The sequence below is a fragment of the Melopsittacus undulatus genome, chromosome 3, assembly GCF_012275295.1.
Source record: "Melopsittacus undulatus isolate bMelUnd1 chromosome 3, bMelUnd1.mat.Z, whole genome shotgun sequence".
NCBI classification, from domain to species: domain Eukaryota; kingdom Metazoa; phylum Chordata; class Aves; order Psittaciformes; family Psittaculidae; genus Melopsittacus; species Melopsittacus undulatus.
Genome location: NC_047529.1, coordinates 112,330,925 through 112,352,417, shown reverse-complemented (window position 1 = coordinate 112,352,417; position 21,493 = coordinate 112,330,925). Strand labels below are relative to the sequence as shown.

The 21,493-nt window shown below is 36.0% G+C and overlaps 1 protein-coding gene across 1 annotated transcript in view; it reads right to left on the bottom strand.

Moving 5' to 3' along the window:
* The window catches only part of PLEKHH2 (pleckstrin homology, MyTH4 and FERM domain containing H2), a 55,432-nt gene that overhangs the window by 31,266 nt on the left and 2,673 nt on the right, over window positions 1–21,493 (bottom strand). Inside the window, exons 2-6 of the mRNA XM_034061184.1 lie at window positions 19,593–19,722; window positions 4,851–4,913; window positions 3,672–3,821; window positions 3,149–3,232; window positions 1,501–1,582 (exon numbers count right to left, since the gene is read on the bottom strand). Coding sequence (XP_033917075.1) covers window positions 1,501–1,582; window positions 3,149–3,232; window positions 3,672–3,821; window positions 4,851–4,913; window positions 19,593–19,715 — 502 coding nt within the window. The 5' untranslated portion in view covers window positions 19,716–19,722. The remainder of the gene's footprint in view (window positions 1–1,500; window positions 1,583–3,148; window positions 3,233–3,671; window positions 3,822–4,850; window positions 4,914–19,592; window positions 19,723–21,493) is intronic.

The following is a 21,493-nucleotide window of genomic DNA, read 5'->3' as shown; positions in this document are numbered from 1 at the left end:
TAATGCAGAATGAAAACGTGGAAATACCTGATTTTATTCTGCTGTGACTAATATTAGATGTATGGATTGGTGTAAAATAGATAATATGAGAAAGACTGTAGAACAATAGTATTAAAATACATGGTGGCCTTCCCTTCAGATAAAAGTATTAAGAGAATCTGTAAGAGGTGCTACAGCAAATGTAAAGCAGGAAGTTACCAGAGTTAAAAGGTATACATGGAGGACTTCAAGAGAAGCTGAATGAATAAAATGATTAGCTGCCTTGAGAACATGAAATCTGTCCTTAGGCACAGCTGTTCTGCCAGAAACTCATATAAAACAATGCTGTCCATCCATGTTTATGAAAAGTTCTGTGGCAGATCCAGGAAGGCCCTTATCTGTACTTGTAAACTGTTTAAAACACTACCACGTGATCCTAATTTATAGCCTGTTCCCAGCATGGACACTGCAAATAGTAATAAATTTCTTAATATTATTTAGCATCTCAGTAAATGTGTGTTCAAAACCAGCTGCCAAATTCTTAGTGTCTCAAAAAACCTTTGAACACATCTCCCCAAAGAGGATGACTCAAGCTGTTAAGAGCCAAAATATACAGAACTGTTACTGATAAAAAAACAGCAAAGAAACAAAGCAATCCAGATTCTTCATTAACAGGTGCATCTTGGTTTAAAAGCTTCATATTGTGTATGTATGTACTTTGTACATATTTAGATTTTCATGTATTATGCATATTAACGTGTGTACACACACACGTACACAAATTTCTAAATGTTTGGGTGTATGCATACAGACATGAGATACATTATCAAGAAATTAGGACTAAGTACTAAACTAGTAAGATTTTCAGGTGATAGTAAGTTGTCAAGTCAACCTGTCACGGAGAGAACTGGGGGAACCTTCAGAGAGACTTAAGGAAGCTGGTGAACAGGCAACACAGTAGCAAAATTCAACTGTGATTGAGGTGAAATAATGCTCTTTGGAAGGGATATTCCTCTTTCCTGTGTTTATAGTCCACGATTTTTAAATCAATCATATCCACTTGGAGAGGAGCCTGATGATACTGTGGCTGAATTTAGTCAAATGTAGTAATTAAACAAATCTGATCATAATTCTGATTCCCAGCTGACCATTTGCTAGGAACAGCAGAGGCAGACTGACATTCACTTATTCCTTAACAGCGCTAGGGCCACCAATACTATAAAGTGAAAGCAAAGATCTGGCATAAATCCAGTCAGATCTTCATACTTGCATAACCTCTTAAGTAACAAAGATACCTGTTCACACATCAAAAACCAGTTGTGGTTTGTCTGCATGTCTTTTTAATGAAAATTAAATTATTGCTTGCCTAGCACCTTCATGTACAGTCACTCTGATGTCAATTCATACTGACATCTTTGTGATTGCACAGAATATTTCAATTATGTGGCTGCACAAATTAATAGGGAATAGAAAGTTTATATAGTTTAAATAGAGAAGTTTTAAAAAAACTTGTGGATTTACCTTGCAGTTTAGACTGTACTGTTTTCATCTCTTTGGTTTGCTTTTGGTTGATCAAGCGAAGGTTCTGATTTTCCACCTCTAACTAAAAGCATATAAATGTAATCTCATACAGGGGTGAAACAATTTTTAAAGTTATTACATCATTTAGACTTTCTCTGAATTTCTGCCTATCCAAGGAAAGCTAATTCAGATGGCAACCTCCGCTCTGCTACTTCTCTTAATGCGAGTCTGAGCATTTGTTCATCCTGAACAATTAAATTCCCTGCAATGATTACTTGCTTAACTTCTGTTAAAATCATTCCTTCAAACAAGCAAACCCAAGACTGCTTTAAAAAGCCTTAATAATTAAGGAAAAAGAAATCTTCATCAGTATTTTCAATAAAAGCAGAGGGATTGAATTACTAATTTCTGTGTCACTTGGCAAACCCAAAAGCAAGCAGACGAATTAGAGGGAATGATGGTGCTAATGCTGCCTACCATCCCGCAACAAAGATTTAAAATATAGGTACTAAAAAACTTCATACAAACAAGACAACCTTCTGCAGAAAGAAAAACCCCAACAACCTATTGCTGTAACCCACTACCAGGACATAAAAGATGTTGGTTCAAAATCCTGCTCCAAATTAGACAAAGAGAAGATCTGAATCTGAGTATTCGGTATCACAAAGAGGGGAGCCAGCAATTCCATTTCCCACTGGGTTACATCTGCCCACCCCTATGCAGATAGCTTGAGATTCTCCACCTTTCAAACTAAGTAAATAATTTGAGTCATATTTGATTTTGCCCAAACTTTGTCAAGATAATTTTAGCTAAACTTACTTTTTATTACATGATTTCAAAAACTCCCTTTGCAGACTATACAATAGTATACTATTACCATACTAGTATACTAACATTTACTATACAATAGTAAATGTTACTTCTACTTTCTTCAAATACAATTTTGTATTCTTCAAATACAGTAATTTAATTGTTTTTCAACTGGAACGAGTATAATTTCCAGTTGACCACAACACAGTAGGATTTTGACTTTTACAGGCATCTTTAAATTCTATATACAAACAAGGAGGAGAAAGCACACAAAAACTAGCAGCCGTAGGCAGGGCAAAGACATGGTTATCTCACTACAGCAGAGAAACAACGAAGACAACGGGTCTCTTCTGAGAACAGTCATTCTGTCCCTGAAACTGTTCATGACTAAGAGAACTGTGGGCATTGGAAAACAAAAAATATCAAGTCCTTTTTTCTGCCAGACATGGTCAGCTTTCTGGGGATTATTAATACTTCAGGCATCTGATTGAGCAGCTAATCTCTCTTCCTTGGTGGAGATGAGCAGACCTTCCAGAGGGCAGTTCTGGGCCCTTTCTCCATAAAGATGTAGCTATACTAGCTGACCAAATCAGATATCAGAATTTAAGTGACATGGATACTCAGGCCTCTGTGCTGTTGTTTTAGTCTTTCAAGCAAATATCTATATAGATCAATGAAACTGGGAAGTTCGATGGGGATTTTTCTTTAGGGATTTGGTTTGATGGCGTTTTTTTTTGTTTTTTACTATGGCAAAAAGCCCTTTAACAGCCAAATAGCCTAGGGGATATCCACTCACACCATTATATTTTCTGTACAAGTACCGTAGCAAGAGTTATACCTCATGGAGCTTGACTGTCACCCATTCTTTTATTTTAGCTGCTTTTTCTTCTATGATTTTTGCTTCTTGCAGTCTTATTTGCTTCTGGAAAAAAATTGACATAAGCATGTTTTTCACTGAGTATTACAGTCTGCCTGAGTAGTCTCTTCAGACACAAATCCTAAGATTGCTTGAAGTAATTCAGTCTCCTGGGCAATACATGATGATTTGGAACAAAAAAAGCAAATGAACAGGCCATTCACAGAGGCTGCTGTTCCTCCTTTCCTTAAGAAAAACTGAAGCTCTTCAGAGGAAACAGTGAAGAGGAAGAACATCTTTCCCTCTTAAAAGTTAGATGTTCTTTCAAAGGAAGCCAGAACATAATTTGCAAGTGAAAAGACCTTATTCTAATGCAGTACTTCTAATGGGAACCTTTTTAAGCAAACAACAGAAATAATGCTAAACTTTTCTGTTCTTTTATTTTCCTTCTGTATAATTCAGAGTGGAACTGATGCTCATCCTTTCTAACACCATTACTGTTAACCTGTTCTTCAAGTTGTTGCTCCAACTTTTGTATTATGTCATTTTTATCTTGAATCAGGATCTCCAGATCTTGACATCTCTTGTACAGCCTGGTTTCTGATTCGCTTGTTTGAACATTGGCTGCCTTTAATTTTTCTTCCATGACTTGTACCTATGTGGAAGGTCAAACACAAGACTTTCAGAAACATAGTCCTCCAAGTTAAAGGTAGTAATTTAATCACAAGATGAACTATTAAAATTGCCCCCACACTTCAGATTCAAGATAGTCCTACAAACTTGGGAAGCCTATTTCAGTAAAAAAACCACAGTTCATTATGTCTCCCTATACATTTAACACCAACAGGACTGGCAAAACACCAATAGACCTTATACAGATTTTGTTAGTGTCTGTGAGAGGCTTCTACGTTTGTAACACATAAGCTGTCAGAAACACCCATATAGGAAGAATACATACAGGAAGCTGTTAGGTTTAATAATCAATGTTTTAATAAATAAACAATTGCACAGTGTAAAAAAAACAACCCTACAAATTAACAGAAGCACTCTAAAAAGTGGCTAAGAAGTACTGGGCTTGTAGTCAGAAATGTTTTCTAACTCCAAATTAGTACATTAATGTGTTTTTTTTTTACAATTTCAGTTTCTATCTGTCTCACAGTAACATACAAAGGATTTTTAGGGAATATCAAAGATATGTTCATAAAATACCTGCAGTAGCTGTATCTGCCATTTGGTATCAAAAAGTAACTTTGGTTAAATAGTTAACCACAATTTCATTCTTTAGATGATGTAACTTCTACAAGAAGAACAAACACAGAATAATCCTATTTAGAGACTTATTGGACAGTCTTGTTTTATTTTCTTATGGATTTTCTAAATAGGTCACTGTTTCGTCTCTTATTTCCATGTGCATCAAAGACTCCTGACGCATCAATAAAGAAGCTCATTACAGGTATCTATTTTTGATTTGTGCAGTTAGCTTTGACTTTATTAAACTGAACTGGATAGTGAACAGAGAAAGGTGTGAGAACATCTCTGGCAGGACAAATCAATACATGTAAAAGGAAACTGTTGTCTTCCTTTTGAGCAATACTTCAGAAAAATAGCAATGTTCTAAATTTCCCTTCATTACAGTAACATGCACATAGCTAATGGGGATATTTTCCAATTTGTATATATATACCTGTTGGAAAGCTCTCTCTGCTTGACGATCAGCATCTATAACTTGTTTCTCAAGCTGCTGCATCTGTAGATACATAAAAACATACAGTAAAAAGGTAATGCCTTCTGCTCATCACCAGGAACACCACAGTGAAACACTTTCATGGTCTGTTTCGAAGAAGGAAAAGAGAGGTTGCGGGCAGGAGCATAAAATACAGGATAAACAGTATGTCAGATGGGGAAGATAATTCATCATTATGACTGTACTAAAACATTGTTAAGATTCTCCTACAGAAAAAACACCACACCAACTTTTCTTCACAGTATCATTTTGTGGGTGTTATATGGTATACTGCTTTTTTTTCCTGCTACCAAGAGTAGAAATTCCTTTGACAATTGCCCTGAAACTTTCCTCATGCAGGCTCACAGTCTTAGAAAGTGCTGAGGTCCTCCATGTCCTTCCAGAAGTGGCAAGAGTAAAGGGTGCTGGTACATGATATAATTTTGCTGCTAATTCTTCTTAAGTTAACAAATACAGCTTTTGGGAGGAATTGTGCTATGAGGCCTGTGCCAGACTCCTCCACCTCTGAGTGGAAGAAGGAGATATGTGGCAGAGAGACATGATGGACTCAGGTGCTCCATGGAGACAAAAGTAAAAAACCACAGTAGAAATGAAGTCAGAGACTGGTACAACACTGAGGAGCGCAATCACTTTTGAGCAATGACAGACTCTGATACTTTATAATGATGTCTAATGAATCACAGGCTCAACCTTTGCCCTGGGCCTTGGAAAGTCCCTGCATTTTAAATGATTTATTTTGAAGGCTTTGCCAACAATATGGAACAGAAGAGGCCAGAAAGAAATGCTTTGTTTAGATTTTTTTAGGAGCTCTCTAGTCTTATTTTGGTGAACGATACAATTCTGTCCTCTTTTAAAAAGTAAACTGTGGTTTGGAATAACAGTAGAAAGTACATAAGGTATTCCATGATTTAAGGACTTACTGCTTCTCAGGAAATACCTAGCTAAGAATTCAATTCATCTGAAGAGGATGAAATATCAAACAATTAACATTGGGATACTCAGTATTCAGCCTCAGAATTATTTACAGAAAAGCACATGATACAAATGAAAACCATTTATTCCTTGTCCAGTTTACTGCTTGGTTCTAAAATGATTAGTTTCATTCTGTCCTGTTTGTACTTGATTTCTGGCATCTTTCAGTTTGTTTTTTCACTGTCTCTTTTTCTCCCTAATTATGTTGTCAATCACATGAAGCAGATTTTTGTACTTTTAGCACCTTGTCCAGACAAGGACACAGTGATCATTTTCTATCAATCAAAAAACTGAAAATGGAGAAAATTACATAAAAAGAAAAGCTGTGAGTGACCTTCTAGGACTTCCTCATACAAGAACCCCAAATCCACATCATAATATCACAACACACCATTGGTACAAGAGCAGCAAACATTTCACAGTGCACGTGGTCAGTTCCTCAATGAGTGGTTTTGCAAGAACACTTTCAAGGATATGATCATCTCAGTCATTCATGTACTAACAGTCTGAACAGACGGACAGGGAGCTGAGCCTTCTTTGTTTCTCTCTGGTCACATGTATTTCATTTCATATTCATATGAATTCATGTTGAGATTTTGAGTTTAATTTTTAGAATTTTGAATCCTCAGGTTACTTTTCATCTGTCTAGTTTTACATTCAAACAGTACTTTGGTTTACAAGACTCACTTTAATATTGATCTTAAGACATTTCTTTTTTAGTGAGTTGAGGATTCAGAAACTGAAGGTACTTCTGAATATGTCATCAGCTAACATTCCAAAGTACTAAAAACGCTGCACTAAACCAAGTAAAAGTGCAGCTATTATATCATTAATGAACATTGTTAATACTCTAATATTATGGCAGAAAACTCCTTCAGAGATCTATAATGTGAAATTTGCTGTTGACAAGTATAGCAAGCCGTTCATCCATTTCCACAGTCAAACAATTTGTATACGCATGATTGCCATTGCAGTTAACTGGCAATTTCTTTATGTCCCATAAGTAAAATTCATTTCAGCTGTAAGGTCGTATCAGAAACATGATAAATTTAATAAATGGAAATAAAACTCAAAATGTTGCCTGCCAGGTCCACCCAGCTGCAGCTCAGGTAGGTCTGACTCAGCTTAAATCTGAAACAACTAGTCCATCTAGCAGCATCTAACCATCAATGAACCACTGTACACACAGTGAGCAGTGGTGCTGCTCTCCTACACAACCGTTTTGAGTTGTATAGAACCAAAGCCCCATGTTCCTTGCATGTTTCAGCACTGAAACTGCCCCAAGGCACCTCTTGCTAGGAATATGTACTGCTGCACAGGACCAGAACATAGCAATGCATTCATGTAGACTACTGGGACAAAGAATATGGTTTAAATAAAACTGTTGCCAAGACAAATGTAAAGCCAGGAGCCAAAGGAGCGGAGAGAATAATTACTGATAAAAATAGCATTCAGAGATCAAAAATGGAAGAACAAGGTTTATTTTTGCTGAAGAGTTAACTATGTCAAGCAGGTATGCTAAGAAGCTTTGCGTGATCTCACAACGTAGATACGTCAGTCAGCTTCCTGCCAACAACTAAATGTGAGATTTTATTCAGCAGATTTCTAAAGGGTTTTCAGTTTATTTTAGGAGGCTTCTGTTTAAAAAAAAACAACAAAAAAAAGTAATCTGTGTCATTCAGCAAGAGTGGGATACCATAGTTACTAAACTACAGTATACGTAGTAGAAGTATGCACTCCTATTACAGTTAAATTGGCCAGCATTTCAATAATTTGATGCTGCATAACAATTACTAAGTCAGTCCTGGCTCTAGCTTTATTTAGAGTTTAGGTAAGTTTCTTTTGCAGTTGTTGTAATAATAATAAAACTTTCAAAATATTCTTTTCCCCATTCCCATAAATCATCTCTAACCAATCCACAAAAGTTTTGTCTGAAAAGTAAGATTTACATCTGTACTCTGCCTGCTTTGCTACTCCATAGGCCTGAAGAAAGAAAGAGAAAATATGACTGCTTTAGGATACTCTGAAGGTTATTAAAACTTGTTGGGCAAAAGACTGGAACTAGTTCCAGGGGAAGGATTTATTTTCACAAGGAAAACATAGCCTTAAACCTTCTTTTTAAGTTAGTAAGAAGTTTTGTAACAATGATCACAGCATTACTGAGAGGGAAAGAGAAAGGAGAGAGAAGATGCAAATATGTGATTGGACTAATAGCTAATTGCTTATATCAAAAGTCACGCTTTGAAATTCTCAAGAATAAAATACAGTGGTGAATTCTCTTTCCCAGTGACTCTGAGCACTTCAGGCCATGGGCAGACAGCTTCAGAACATAAAATTAAAGAAAAAAAAAAGTAAATACTACCTAAACTTGACCTACTTAACGTCATGATGGAAGTGGCCGGTAACTGTAGCCATATCCACATTTGGAGGCATATGTCAGTATGTTTTACAGACACAGGAGAAAGAATTCTTACCTATGGCTGAAGCTTGACTATTGATGACCAACTCATCAATATTCAATATCTCAATATTGACTTTATGCAGAAGAGGATTTGAAAAACAGAAAAGTTTCCTGAATCAGACTTCTGTCCCATCATCTTCTTTCTATATTCATCTATGCATATCAGCAGTATCACTGGAATTAAATAATGTGTATCAGCTATTAGGCTAGATGCTTCTTGAATGAACTAGTCTGTAAATTATTAACAGACATAAAGTTGGCTTCCCAGGAGAAAAAGGGAGGGCCAGCATGTCACTGATAACATTTGGCACCTGAAGTATACTTAAGCTTCATTTTCTATCATGTCCTGAATGACATAACTTGAAATAATGCCTCAGTTCAGCAAACCTCTTGTAAGGAATACTGTCACACATACCTGATTGGTTCTGGCTCTTTCCAAAACTCATTAAGGAATCAGAAGTGTCCTATCATAATCTATACTGGGTTCGGTTTTACGGTCTTAAATATAAAGAATATATGTTTTGGGCAAACAAATGAACCAAAACCACACACGTACTGACTATAGAACAGTACCAGCACAGGTACAGAAGAACAGGCTGCTACTTTAAGCTGCACCTTCTCCTCTTTTTAAGTGAAGAATTCTCCTACAGTTTTCAGCAAATGTGTTAGTGCATGCTGCATCAATTATGTCAATTATGGAAAACAGTATCTATTGTTAGAAACAGGCTTGTTTTAAAACTTAGTACGGAAATGACCACTCTACATCTGACACTCATCAAACTGAGCTATTTTTGTTCTAACAATGAACAGAGAAATGCCACATGTAAATAAATTCTGAATGCTTTGAAGAAACATGGCAGCAATAAAAACCAAGAGGTGTACTGCCTTGGAGGTCTGGACATTGAAGCACAACACACATGCCTGGGGAGGCTGGGAGTTCTTTATAATACAAAAGCACATCCTATAGCAATTCTTTTTCAAAGGTCACCTGGAAGTTTCTTGGCTTTATTCAGAAATGTTCTACATATATCTTTTTGTGCAAATAAAGATATTTTCATTTTATTAAAACATGCATTGCACAAAATCACCAAAGAGTATAAAAGTCATCACTCAGAAATTTCCAAAATATTCCTTTTGTATGCATTTATGTATATATATACTTCCATTTACATATATATATATATTTCCATTTCCATTACATACATATATATACTGATCATTGTTCCTGCAATGTGCATTAGCAAGAAATTACAGAAACTAATATTTTTTTTAGTATTTGAAATGGGTATTTAGAAATTCTTAAGGAAATACTTTATTTTTAAAACAAAAATTGTTGGAATTCTTTCCCTTTTGAGATCTGAAAAATTTTAGGAACAAAAAATCAACCTTAGATCCAAGTCAACTTTCAATATAGTATCGTCTCATTCACATTTACAATTTGCACTATAATCAGTGCATAATACAGTCTCCTCATTTTTAATAGTATAAACAACACCACTGTATAACAGACTTTTAAAAATCTTTTTGAAAAAAATACATGATCTTTCATGAATGAAAAGCACTTCTCTGTAAACCTTTCCAAGTGTGCTGATACAAGGTCAGAGTTTTCAAAACCAACAGATATGTTAAAACCTAATGTTTCTGAAGCAGAAATACAGTCTGTCTACTGACAAAATAAAGAACTTCCAGTGACTCGAGCATGACATGTTTAGAGTCTCTTTTTCCATTGTATTTCAATTTTTCAATTCTTCCTCATCTGAAAAAAAAGGCCCAAACCATCTGTGCTTGAAAAATAATGTTCCACATAAAAAGTAGTTAATGTGTCCATTTTCAGATTTAGTGAACTATCAGCCCTCACAGCACATAGGACTGAACAAAACCAAAGAAACAAGGGTATATGCTTGCTTCTATAAATAAACAAATAGGAGAAGCAAGTGAGGGATAAGCACACCTCCAACTGTTTTTCAAAGATACAAGCAGATATAAACAGGTGATTAATAAACACAGACTGGAAATTAGAAGACCCTCATTTTCTACATTGACTAAAATAGATTTTGGAACTGCCTTCTAATGGGATCTATAAAGACAAAAGATCTGATTTTTTATGTGGTGCTTGATAAGTTTATAAATGGGTTGAAGAATATGACTGCCAGCTATTCCAGAGCACTGGATGTGACCAGTACTTCCCCTTTTGGTTCTATATTTCTGTTTGAACCTAAATATTTCAACAAATGTCTGCATTTCCATAAGAAAAGAGCCAGTACCACTTTAAAGCAGGTCATCTGTTTGTCAGTGGCTTTGAGAACCACCAGTTTTCATGTTTTAAAATACATTATGCTAAGTCTATACATGTATAAAGCCTTGCATATGTTTGTTAGTTAAAAGCAATGGTAAAAGTGTTTTAAAAGCATGACTTTTAATCGTTTTACAGAAAGGTCTCTCTTCTGGTGGTTTAGCATAGGAAAACACAGGAATATTCTCCTACTTCTGTAACTCATTTATTAAAAAGCTGACTGGGTATGTTCTGCCATGTTTTCAAACATTATTCCTCCTGTCTTGACACTGATTTCTTCTATGTATTATGTATATTCTAAGGACAGTGCTAAATCTTTATAAACTACAAAAAACATTAAATATGACCTGACCAGTTAAGCCATATAGACCAAACACATGTAGAATAGAGATGTAAAATCAAAGTATTACTATTTCATAGGAAAAATAAAGATGATGATAATTTGTAAAGAAGGAATTAGCACAAGCTTTGGGTAAGATGTACTTTGTTCTTTACTGGATGACTTTCTTTATCCCAAAGGCAACATAATAATTAGAAAGACAGAACAGCTTTTCATTTTAACTAATTTATAGACATCCATCTTGTCTTATGAATCTAGAAAATGATACCTAAGTCCTACCCATATTTATAAAATTAACTATGCCTTCAGTAAAAAAAGAGATTTAATATTATGGCACAGAAGCTTTTCCCTAGAACAAGATGAAACCTATAAAAATATATCTTGGCAATGTGGATTTAGTCATCAAAATGAAGAACTGCCTTCTGAACTATCTTCTTTTTGTCATCGATCTCCCCAAAATGGCTAATGCCAAAGGCTGAGTCTTAATGGAGCTCCAATGTTCCTTAGGCTACTTACAGACCATGCATGGTGATTTTTTTTAAGTTTTACTGGTTCCCACTATAGGGAATTTTACTGTTTGTTATTATTTCCTGCATGAAAAAAAAACCTAAACCAAACAAAACCAAACCAAACACACCACATACAAAAACCAACCCCTCCAAAAAAACAGCCCCTCAGATGAGAAAGTTACCTTGCTTAAATCCCAAAAGCTACAGCCTTATTTTCCCTTCAGATGCCACCTGAATGCCCACCTAGGTTATGACTACTGCAAAACTCAGTGCTCACAAGCAGGCAGCTCTCAAGCTCCCACTTTTCAGTGCATTCCCATTTTTTCATTCCCCTGTCTTCTCCATTTTTAATACCAATTAGAAGGTAAAAGGCTACAATTCTTCTAATGAACAAAGCAGTGCCAACTGTTCCTCTGAAAATTTACCATCTAATCCAATTCCCCTTTTTTTTTCTCTCTCTCTGTTCATACTATTCACCACAGTGATTATCTCTTTAACTTGTGTTCAGAAATACAGTGTAAAAGCAATCTGGGTCTTCAATACCAACATACCTACACATACATACATTCCTCCAGCTTCTTCTTCAGAATCACAATCCTGTCCACTTTTAATGACAACAGCTTTTGGCACCACTCTCCCAGTTAAGCAAAAGGCACTGCTTAATTGCAAGTCCCTCTTGGCTCTCCTTTTTAGTGCTTCAGCTCATTCGCATGAACTATGTTTAGCACAAAAGCCTTTCCTTGGAACAAAATGAAACTCACAGAAATTATCAGAGTCCATTTGCTCAGTTTCCAAAATGATCAGGCTCAGAAGTTTTGTCAGTCTCCATGACATGAGGCCAGTGTTTTATTTTACTTCGTTCAAGTTCTTTTCAATACTTAAACATCATTTCAAGAATAATTATTTAGCTCAAAAGGTTTTCCTAGTTCTCATTAAATGAGTGAAAAGTACATGAAAAAACAACCTTTCACATTTCAGCTGAGTAAAATTAATTTTGGAAACTACATAAATTAAAAATATAGAACAGAAATGTCCAGGGAAAGAACTCTTCCAGAATTAGTAGTCTAGATGCCAGTAAATATACAGGCTTAAAATAGTTAAATTCAGCAGTGGGATTTGGGGAGGCAGTGTAGTAAAGGGCAAGTGAGCAGTGTGTAATGTTGGCTGAACAATTACGCTTTTCCCAGTGTCAGTCATAGGACTTTCCTAAGTCTGGTTAAATACTAGGAATGTTCACTCTTTCTGGCTGTTGTTTTTTCCAACTCAGATCTTGTCTTGACAGTTAAACTGCAGAGACACAATCAAATACAAATTATGTAGACGGCCACTTTAGCATTATCATAACACTCAGAATCTTGAAAGAAGCAGAGATACTGTTTAGCAAGAATGTACCAAAGCACTCTGGCAGAGAAGGCAAAAGAAGCCTCACATAGTGCTTAAAAGAGAAATGTATCAACAACTGGCTGTTCGTCTCTATCAAAAGACAGTTGCCTGCTTTGTTTTGTTTTCATCATTGTACTGTGATTGTGGAAATTCTGCTGCTTCTGTCTCGCTGAATTGCAAGTTCTGACAGAGCCACAAGATGAACAGCTGAAATAAAAGGCCTTTTTTCTCTACCACTGCCTGAGAGGTGATGGCTTAAGAATCAAATGTACCACTCACTGCCAGAGATTAAAAAATTGAAAACTTGACTGAAACTAAATGTATTGGTTAAAGTGTATACAACACCTAGGAAACATGGTAAGGGAGTAAGAGATTCCAGAAATATATGTAAGGCAGCATAATGCAGTTTGAAGACATGACAACAGATATTTAAAGCCTGAAAATACTCTCTGAAGGAATGAAAATTAAATGCGTAATTTCAAAGAGCAAAACCAGTTCCTCCATAAAAATGGAGAAAAAGCATCTTGTAGCACCTACAAGTGAAATGCTAAACAAATATTATATTGGCCAAAGTGCACAGGTGGCTGCCCACTATCACAGCTTCCACAACTTCCATCAGCCTCCCCATCCCAGGTGACCTGGAATAGAACTCATGCCCCCATCTCTGTACCACCAGAGGGAAAATATTCATCCTCTGGCCTCCCAGCAAGGGCTGTGCTCTTCATGCCATTACCCAGCCTGGCCTCTACGAGCACAGCTAATTTATTGCTTCCTGAGTTCTCTTTTTTCTTCTTTTTTTTCCATCTTCAGCCTCCTTAGAAAGAATGTAGGTTTAAGATGTACAAAAACAACCAATGCCCTTCCCCCACACTGTTCTGAAAGGCATGGCATAAACTTAATAACAAACAAGGAATAAAAATGAAGTCGTAAGAAAAAAAGGCATAGGTATTAAAAAGGCATAAACAAACCTAAGATTCTAGCCATATAAACTTTTATTCTCTTTAACTCTTATTGCTTTCTCCTGTTTGTATCCTCCTAATTGCATCTGACATTTTTCATGACAGTAAGTTTTTTAAGAGCAACTGAAATACTGAAAAATAACCTTCATTTGACTGGTTTTGGTGCTATGGTACATTGCTCCCTTTTACTTTACCCTTCACAACCCTTTAAATGCAAATGGAAACATTCATTGTGCTTTTTTATAATTTTCATATTGGCAATCACTGCACAAGTCAAATGCATTATGGACTTCTCCAAAAATATTAATCTTGAAATTGTTATGCCACAGATAACAAAACACTGTATCTCCTTCATTGTGAAATGTCAAATAACACACCTTAAATATGACTGCAAAATGAATAAAAATACAGCAAGACATGGACTGAGCTGTTGGTTTGCAAGACAAAGTCAGGAATGTGTTATGCTTTGGAATAGACTGGAAATAGTATTTGGTCTTAAAAATCGGTTATCATTCAATTGTCATAATCTGGACAGAAACTGCATGTCGTGTACACTCTCAGTTGCCAGCTGAGCGTGTATACATAGAATATCCAAATGGAAGGTTGTAAGCAAACAAATGAACACATACATGACAATAATCCTCTCAATCATTTTTATTTGTTGAAAATCACTCGAAGCATAAAATAACCCTCAGCACTGCAGGAAACAAACTTGGGGACGTTAATGCAATTGCTGAGTATTACTGGACAGCCCAAAATGTAACATTTGGGATAGTGCCATGTTCAATCCTTCCAGGGTCTGATGAAAAAGAAATGCAGTACAGGCTGCCCAAGTGGAAATTTAACACAGCTATGTAGTTCTTCTAGGAAAATGATTTTTTAGTGGTACGAAAAACATTAACTTTATACCTGATGTTGCACACATACTTTTCTTCTCTGAAAAGAATGAGGGTCATCAACAAGTACTATGACATGAAATGCTAGCTAGGAGCTAAATTTACAGTGCAATACTGTAAACTTTTATTCAACTGAGGTTTTTTCTTAGTAAATCCTGCATATACATAAGACTCAAGCTGCACTAAAATAAAGGCTCCTACTTAAAACTCAGTTCCACAGCCATCCTAAAATTGGCGTACTAGGGATACTTTCTGCATCATTCCTTAAATTCCTGTAAAGACCTCTCCCACTTACAGCAGCAGCTTCTGCTTAAAACTCTGACAAGGTCTCTTTCTTTGCATGTTACACTTAAAAATATAGACCTTTTACTTGGCAAAATGAACACGAATAGAAAACCCAAACAAATAAACAACAGTGAATGGATTAGTTTTCTGGAAACGTTGTATATTCCTTTGCTCCTCTCTCCTCTCCAGGTTCACTAAAAAATGTAAGTTCTGGAATGCACTTGCAATGCAAATTTCGCTAACTCCTCACCCACTGAGGTTCAAGGATGAGTACTTGCTACTTACAAAACCCAGTAAGTAGTTTGGTTTTCTAAATTAGAATACATCTATTAGAAAAATATATTGAAGACGTCCTATGTTGGTTGTTCGTTTATTTTCAGGGGCACTATTAAATAAAATAACTTTGCAAAGGTTTCTAGTATGTAAGAAAGGTATTTCAATGAGTCCATTGCCTGAATATATTTACACAGAGGTCACAGTCAGAAGTACTGAAAAAGCATAGATTCAAGCAAACCCTTATTAAAATCTGGTTTTAGACTACGTTATAGAACAAATATAAGGGGGAAAACCCAGTGAGTTTCTGAGAGGTCATACAGATAAAGTATGGATATAATAGGATCCTAATAATTGGATGTAAACTCCTTTTTCTGATTCACTGTCTTGAAAAGATACCTCTCAAATAGACACAGAGGAGGAAGGCTGGAGAATTACCACCACTTCATTTCTCTTACCTTCCTGTAGAGACCACCTGTTTTATCACAGTATCACTATCATCCTGTTTTCTACAACAGCTACATAGTTTAATACCCGTGAGGGTTTTCCATCTGTCATGCCACAGTACTGATTTCTGCTGCAATTCTGAAGTAGAACACTGTCTACTATTGTTCAGTGTTTTAGTACACATTTCATAGCATAGAGATGATTGTAAACAAAACCACAAATAAAGACCTGTGCTCATCAAAGTAGGAGTAAGAATTATTTGTGCTCTTTGCAAATTTGTTTCATTCTATAAGCAGTAACAAATCTAGAAGGGAACAAATATATAAGCAGGAACAAATCTACAAAGGCTGACATCACCTGTATTCTCCTCTCATCATTAATAGCAGGATGCCCATCAAACATTGGCCAGTCAGATCTTCATGATTCACTTTGCTGTTTCCCAAAGATATTTTTGAGTAACACTGAGTTCCATGCACTTTAATTTCAAACTACTGTATCTTTCCTTTTACGAGTAATATATCATTTCAAAAATAAAAATATGTAAAAAATAACCATGGGATTGTTACAAATGAAACATACAAATAAATAAGATTTTAGTGCTCATTTTGAAAATTGGTGGTTTTGAATTGTGCAAGACTGATAAATTTTCAGATGAATATGGTCTAATTTTGTTGAGCTCTGACCAGTCTTTGATGTATGTCCCAACTGAATTCGGTTTATGAATGGAAATTTCATTTTGATACCAGTCATTATGCTAAGTCAAAATGGCAAAGTGAGAAGGATCATTTTTCACAAAGTCTGCTAATGCCCTGCTATGCAGAGTAATGTATTGAATTATCCCAACTGAACACTTGTTGGACCTATGGTCTTCAACTGAAAATCTCTCTCGCATTTCCATCTCCTGTAAGCTCTTCACTTTTTTAAGATTTTGAGAAAGTGAAGGCAAATTAAACCAAGGGGCAGTAACATGACAAGTTCTTCAAGTTTTTTAATCTATTTTGGAGCCATGTTTCTCATACATGAGAGAGAATAAATCATTTTCTTTTGAATGCTTTGTTTCAGGCACAGTGCTGGAGATTTGTGATTTTATCTCTCTTATTCTGTTTTGTTTCTTAAATGCCAACTTCTGAAATTATATGATTATGCATACTTTCCTGTTAATTTAAGAGGCTATTTCTAGCAGTTAGGAGCCTATATATGCAAATTGTAAAGGAACAACATGAAATGTTAAATAGAAAGCATTCGAGCCTCTAATTTTTTTATTTAAATTCAGTTTTATGAATCTCTGTTCACGAATCTTAACTTTTTGGTTGCCAAAACTGTAATCAGTAGCAGCTGCATAAAATATGGTAGTTATGGCTGCTGGAAAGTCCCTAAAAAAGCCATGTCCATGCTTTAGCCACCTGACTTCCATCCAACTGGGGTGCAGAGACAGGAGAGATCTATGACATCTGTTGCTCCCAACAGCCCTGTTGGGAGGCTGATGAACTTTAAGATCCCTTCCAACCCAAACCTGTGATTCTGTGGCTGAATAAGCATCCAGTAAATTGTTGACTGTTTCAGCAGACATTATTGTTCTCTGTGATGGATATTCTCCTTCAAGCCTGATGATAATGATTTATGAATTCAGCTGTGCGCCTTGCTAACTGAAGGACGCAAGTAGTTTTATTTTTAAATTAAATTTCAAAAGATGACATTTGTACAGCTGGTTATTCTTTCAAAACACAATATCCTGCATTGCCCAGTCAATGAGGGTTTGCCATACAGAAGAACTGCAGGGCAGGTCTGGGTAAACAATTAAGAGCTGTCAAGTATACTGCTTTCTAACAGCAGTATTTTTAGCCATGCCAAAGCAGAGCTATTTGGAGTACTAACTATAAAAATTCAATTCCAGTGGAACTCAGTATTATTAAACAATCATTTTATACTGATGTAAATCTTCATGTTCACCTTAATGAAAAAGAGCAACTTACTGAAAAAGGTCTAATTCATAAAATTCTAAATTTCTTTATTCAGTTTTTTCAATCCTAAATTGAGGTTTTGTATCACCATAGAATAGATAAGGGCATGAATAGATAAACTGAATAGTAACAAATTGCTAGCTGATACTCAGTGCTAACAGCTGGATGATACAGTTGAACCAACTTTTGATCTGTAAGTCTGACGTCTGTAGTAAGCAACTTAATGGAAACTGTAAGAACAGAATGAGGGGGCACGTGCATAAGCATGATAGATAAGGGAAAAGTCAAAGTGGCCCTTATAAGGAGGAGTGTCGGCTCACAAAGCTATAGAAGCTCTTCGAGGGAATCACAAAGGCTGCAGATCGCAGGGATCTAGTTTATGTAATTGTTTGGATTTTGGAAAGTGTTTAAAGGGAACAAACAGCTGTAGAGTAAATAGGAATGTTGCTCCATGAATTAAAAAAAATGGCTCAATAGTAGGTTATTGATTATTTCACACAGTGACTGGCAGCCATCAGTGGAAACCTGCAGGCATTTGTTCAGGGTACATGCTGTTCAATGGAGACATTTGGTAATGGGCACTGGGTAGTGAAGCAACAAAGTTTTTTAAAGGTTTGTTATTCAGGATAATAGATGCTTTCTGACAAGAAAGATTTACAAGAAGGTCCTTACAAGACCTAGTGACAACACCAGTAAAACAACAAATGACATGTAACATAGAAAGCTAAAGATACAGAAATTAAGACAGATACATCAACGAAAATGTACTCAATGTTAATTTAGTTGTTAAAGATAACAAAATGTTAAGCGTTATTAGGAAAGGACCAGACCACATAACTCTGTACATCATCCACTGTTCTTCATAAATACAAAAGAGTAAGTTTCTTCGTGCTTTAATACTATTTAGTTCTTGTCCCTACCAAAACACAGTAAAATGGGAATGATTCAGAAGGAGCTAAATGTGGATGCTAAATGTATTTATGCCTTCAAAGGAAAATTAATTCACAAAAGACAAGCATTAACATAAATGTATAAAAGTATCATCACTCTAACATACTATTAAATGATCTGAATTTAAGTTTTCTTTTGGAGGGGAGCAATGGATGGAAAATTTAACTCTAGGAAAAACAGTCATTTTCACAGAATTTAACTAAAATTTATTGCAGTATTAATGATGACATAGTTCCAATGATTCTCTAAAATGTTTTTTCCCGTGTACTCTTTTAATTGCCTCATTCTGTTGCAATGTTACCAGGTACATACAATGGTGGGGGTTCTTATAATTCAAATATTCAAATATGGGCTAAATTACAGTTGATTATTGGGATACACATATTTGAACCATGCCAAGTGAAATGTTTCTCTATTACAAAATAAAGTATATATTTAAACAATATTTTTGGAATTAAACTATATATATTTTGAACTTTCTGGGTGCCCAGACTCAGACAAGGAGCCATAGTTGGAGATGTCTTATAATAGGAAAAGCAAATCTGGTAAATTATATGGTTCCATAAGGAATACTGGGGAAAATAATGCTTTTGGATTTTCTCCCCAATGCTTTCTGTGTCTTAAATCAGTTCTTAAATACTTAGGAATATGTGTTAAATATTATCTTCAATCTTGTAAATGTGATTAATAGATATATATTTTTCTCTGCAGGAGAGTTGCCAGTGTATTCTTACTTGAAAATGAGCATTTCTTGCTGGCAAATCTAATGTGTGAAAATCTTCCACAGCGTTAAAACATACCTGTTTTCCATATATTCTGGTTTAAAATGCCTTTTTTTTTTCTTTCCCCAAAAAATCCCAATACTTTTAATCTCAAACCATGGCACGTGATCAGCCTCCACCATCAAATGAAATCATTTATACATCACTGAAATTCGTACCATGAGACCTACCTTTTCTGCTAACAATTCTCTGATCTTGCTTGCCTGGAGACGGAATTTCATTAACTGTGACTCCAGAGTTAAACATCTTTCTTTCCAGTTTACAGTACCTTCTGGCTCTGAAAGTTCAGCCATATTTATGCTGGAAAAAGAAAGGGAAAAAATCCCCATGTCAAATTTAGTCTTATTTAATGTCTTTTTTTTTAATATACATCCAAAGTCATTTTATGTAAATGTGAAGAATGTCCCCAAATTCTGTGCAGATGCAGCCTCATAAAGCTTAGTAATAAGTACATTACTTTACAAAGGCCTTTATCATAAGTGGGAGATCTCTGTTTATAACATTTGGGTTTACCATAATTTCATTTCTTCAACTATTTTGGGGCTGCAGTATGTCTTCCTTGATAAGCAGAGACACATTACACATTTTAATCTTCAGTTACTGTATACATCCTTTCTTAGGATAAAGAAGCTTGTAGAGAATGGAGCTTTTGCTAAGAAAATGCCTTATATAGGTGTAACTACCTGTGAGTTTGCAGCACATTTGTTTTTATCCAAGTTTACTGTTTGGCAGAGGACTCTAAAAATGTTCTAAAATCCTTATGTTTAATCTAGTTGCCTTTAAAATGTTATATACTTAATGAGTTGCAAGGTGGGGGTTGGTTCCAAATGTAAAGGCAGGTAAACAAATAGTCCCTAATGGATCCCTCACATGAAAAAACAGTCCCTTGGCATTAGCTGTTGCAGACCTCAGGACAACATTGCTCATGCACATTTTGGGTTCAAATCTGCTTTTATCTTCATTCAGCTGCTTATGCCTTCTGGACATTAATCTTGGTGTCCTTTTGGACAAGCACTGCTGGAAAAATTATTCAGGATGAGAGCTGGCTCATCATGGTTTGAGTCTGAGAAGCCAAGAAAATCATCTGTGTGTAAGCAGAAGGACTGGGCTCTGTTGTATCCAAGTATTTGTAGACAGCTTAATAAAGAGTAAAGTGGATGGCTGAATGTAACCATTCAGTCCAAGGCGTTCCCTTGCGAGCAAAGGCCTTGGCATTTGCTGGGCTCTAAATACCTAGGTTTGTCTTTGAAAATAAAACTTGAATACTCCCCAAGCATTCAATTTATCTCCAAAATAACAGACAGACATAAAAACACCGTTCAGTAGAAGGCAGCTGAACATCGTAACAAACAAGATTACCAGTCATCAGGTCATGCTGCATGTTTGTCACCTATGTCGTAGACAGTAAGATGCTGACAAAGGAAGGCAAGTAGCCCCCATTTCAATGGGATGAAAGAGGCTGGCACAGGAAAGTCATGCACAAAATAGAGCTCTATACTGCAAGTCCTGACACAGCATGGATTAATAAACACCACCTTTGAGAGCCCCATCCCCATGACTACTCCAGCTCTTCAGCAGCCTGGATTCAAGCACTCCCCTTCCTCCCAGTGCTGAAGGAGATGGCCCCAATTCCCTTCCTTCCCCAAGGAGGGGGAACATCTCAGCTGCAGGCAAAGGATCTATAGATTTAGCTTTTCCACAGTTCCTGACACCAGTAAGAATAAAGAGAAAAGCAAAGCATAGCAAGACACACCAAAGTCATAAGTAGGATGCCAGAAGTTCTTTGCTTTTCTGCGACAAATTAATATTTCCTAGTTCTAAATTTTCCATGTCTCAGATTAGTCTCAAGTTCGTCATCACTAAACTGGTGAAAAACTGTCTCAAAACTTTCCTTCCTTTCCCCTAACCTAATTTCCTTGTCTTTTTCATTCTGTATCTTAAAGTTAGAAGGAAAATGAGGAAAGAAGACATGACTAAGGTTTGTCAGCTTTTCACCACAATCACTTGTCAGAAGGTGACCACTCTATCTTTGACTCCCTCTTCCTCTTGGTCCCGCAGGGTAAGATTCAAG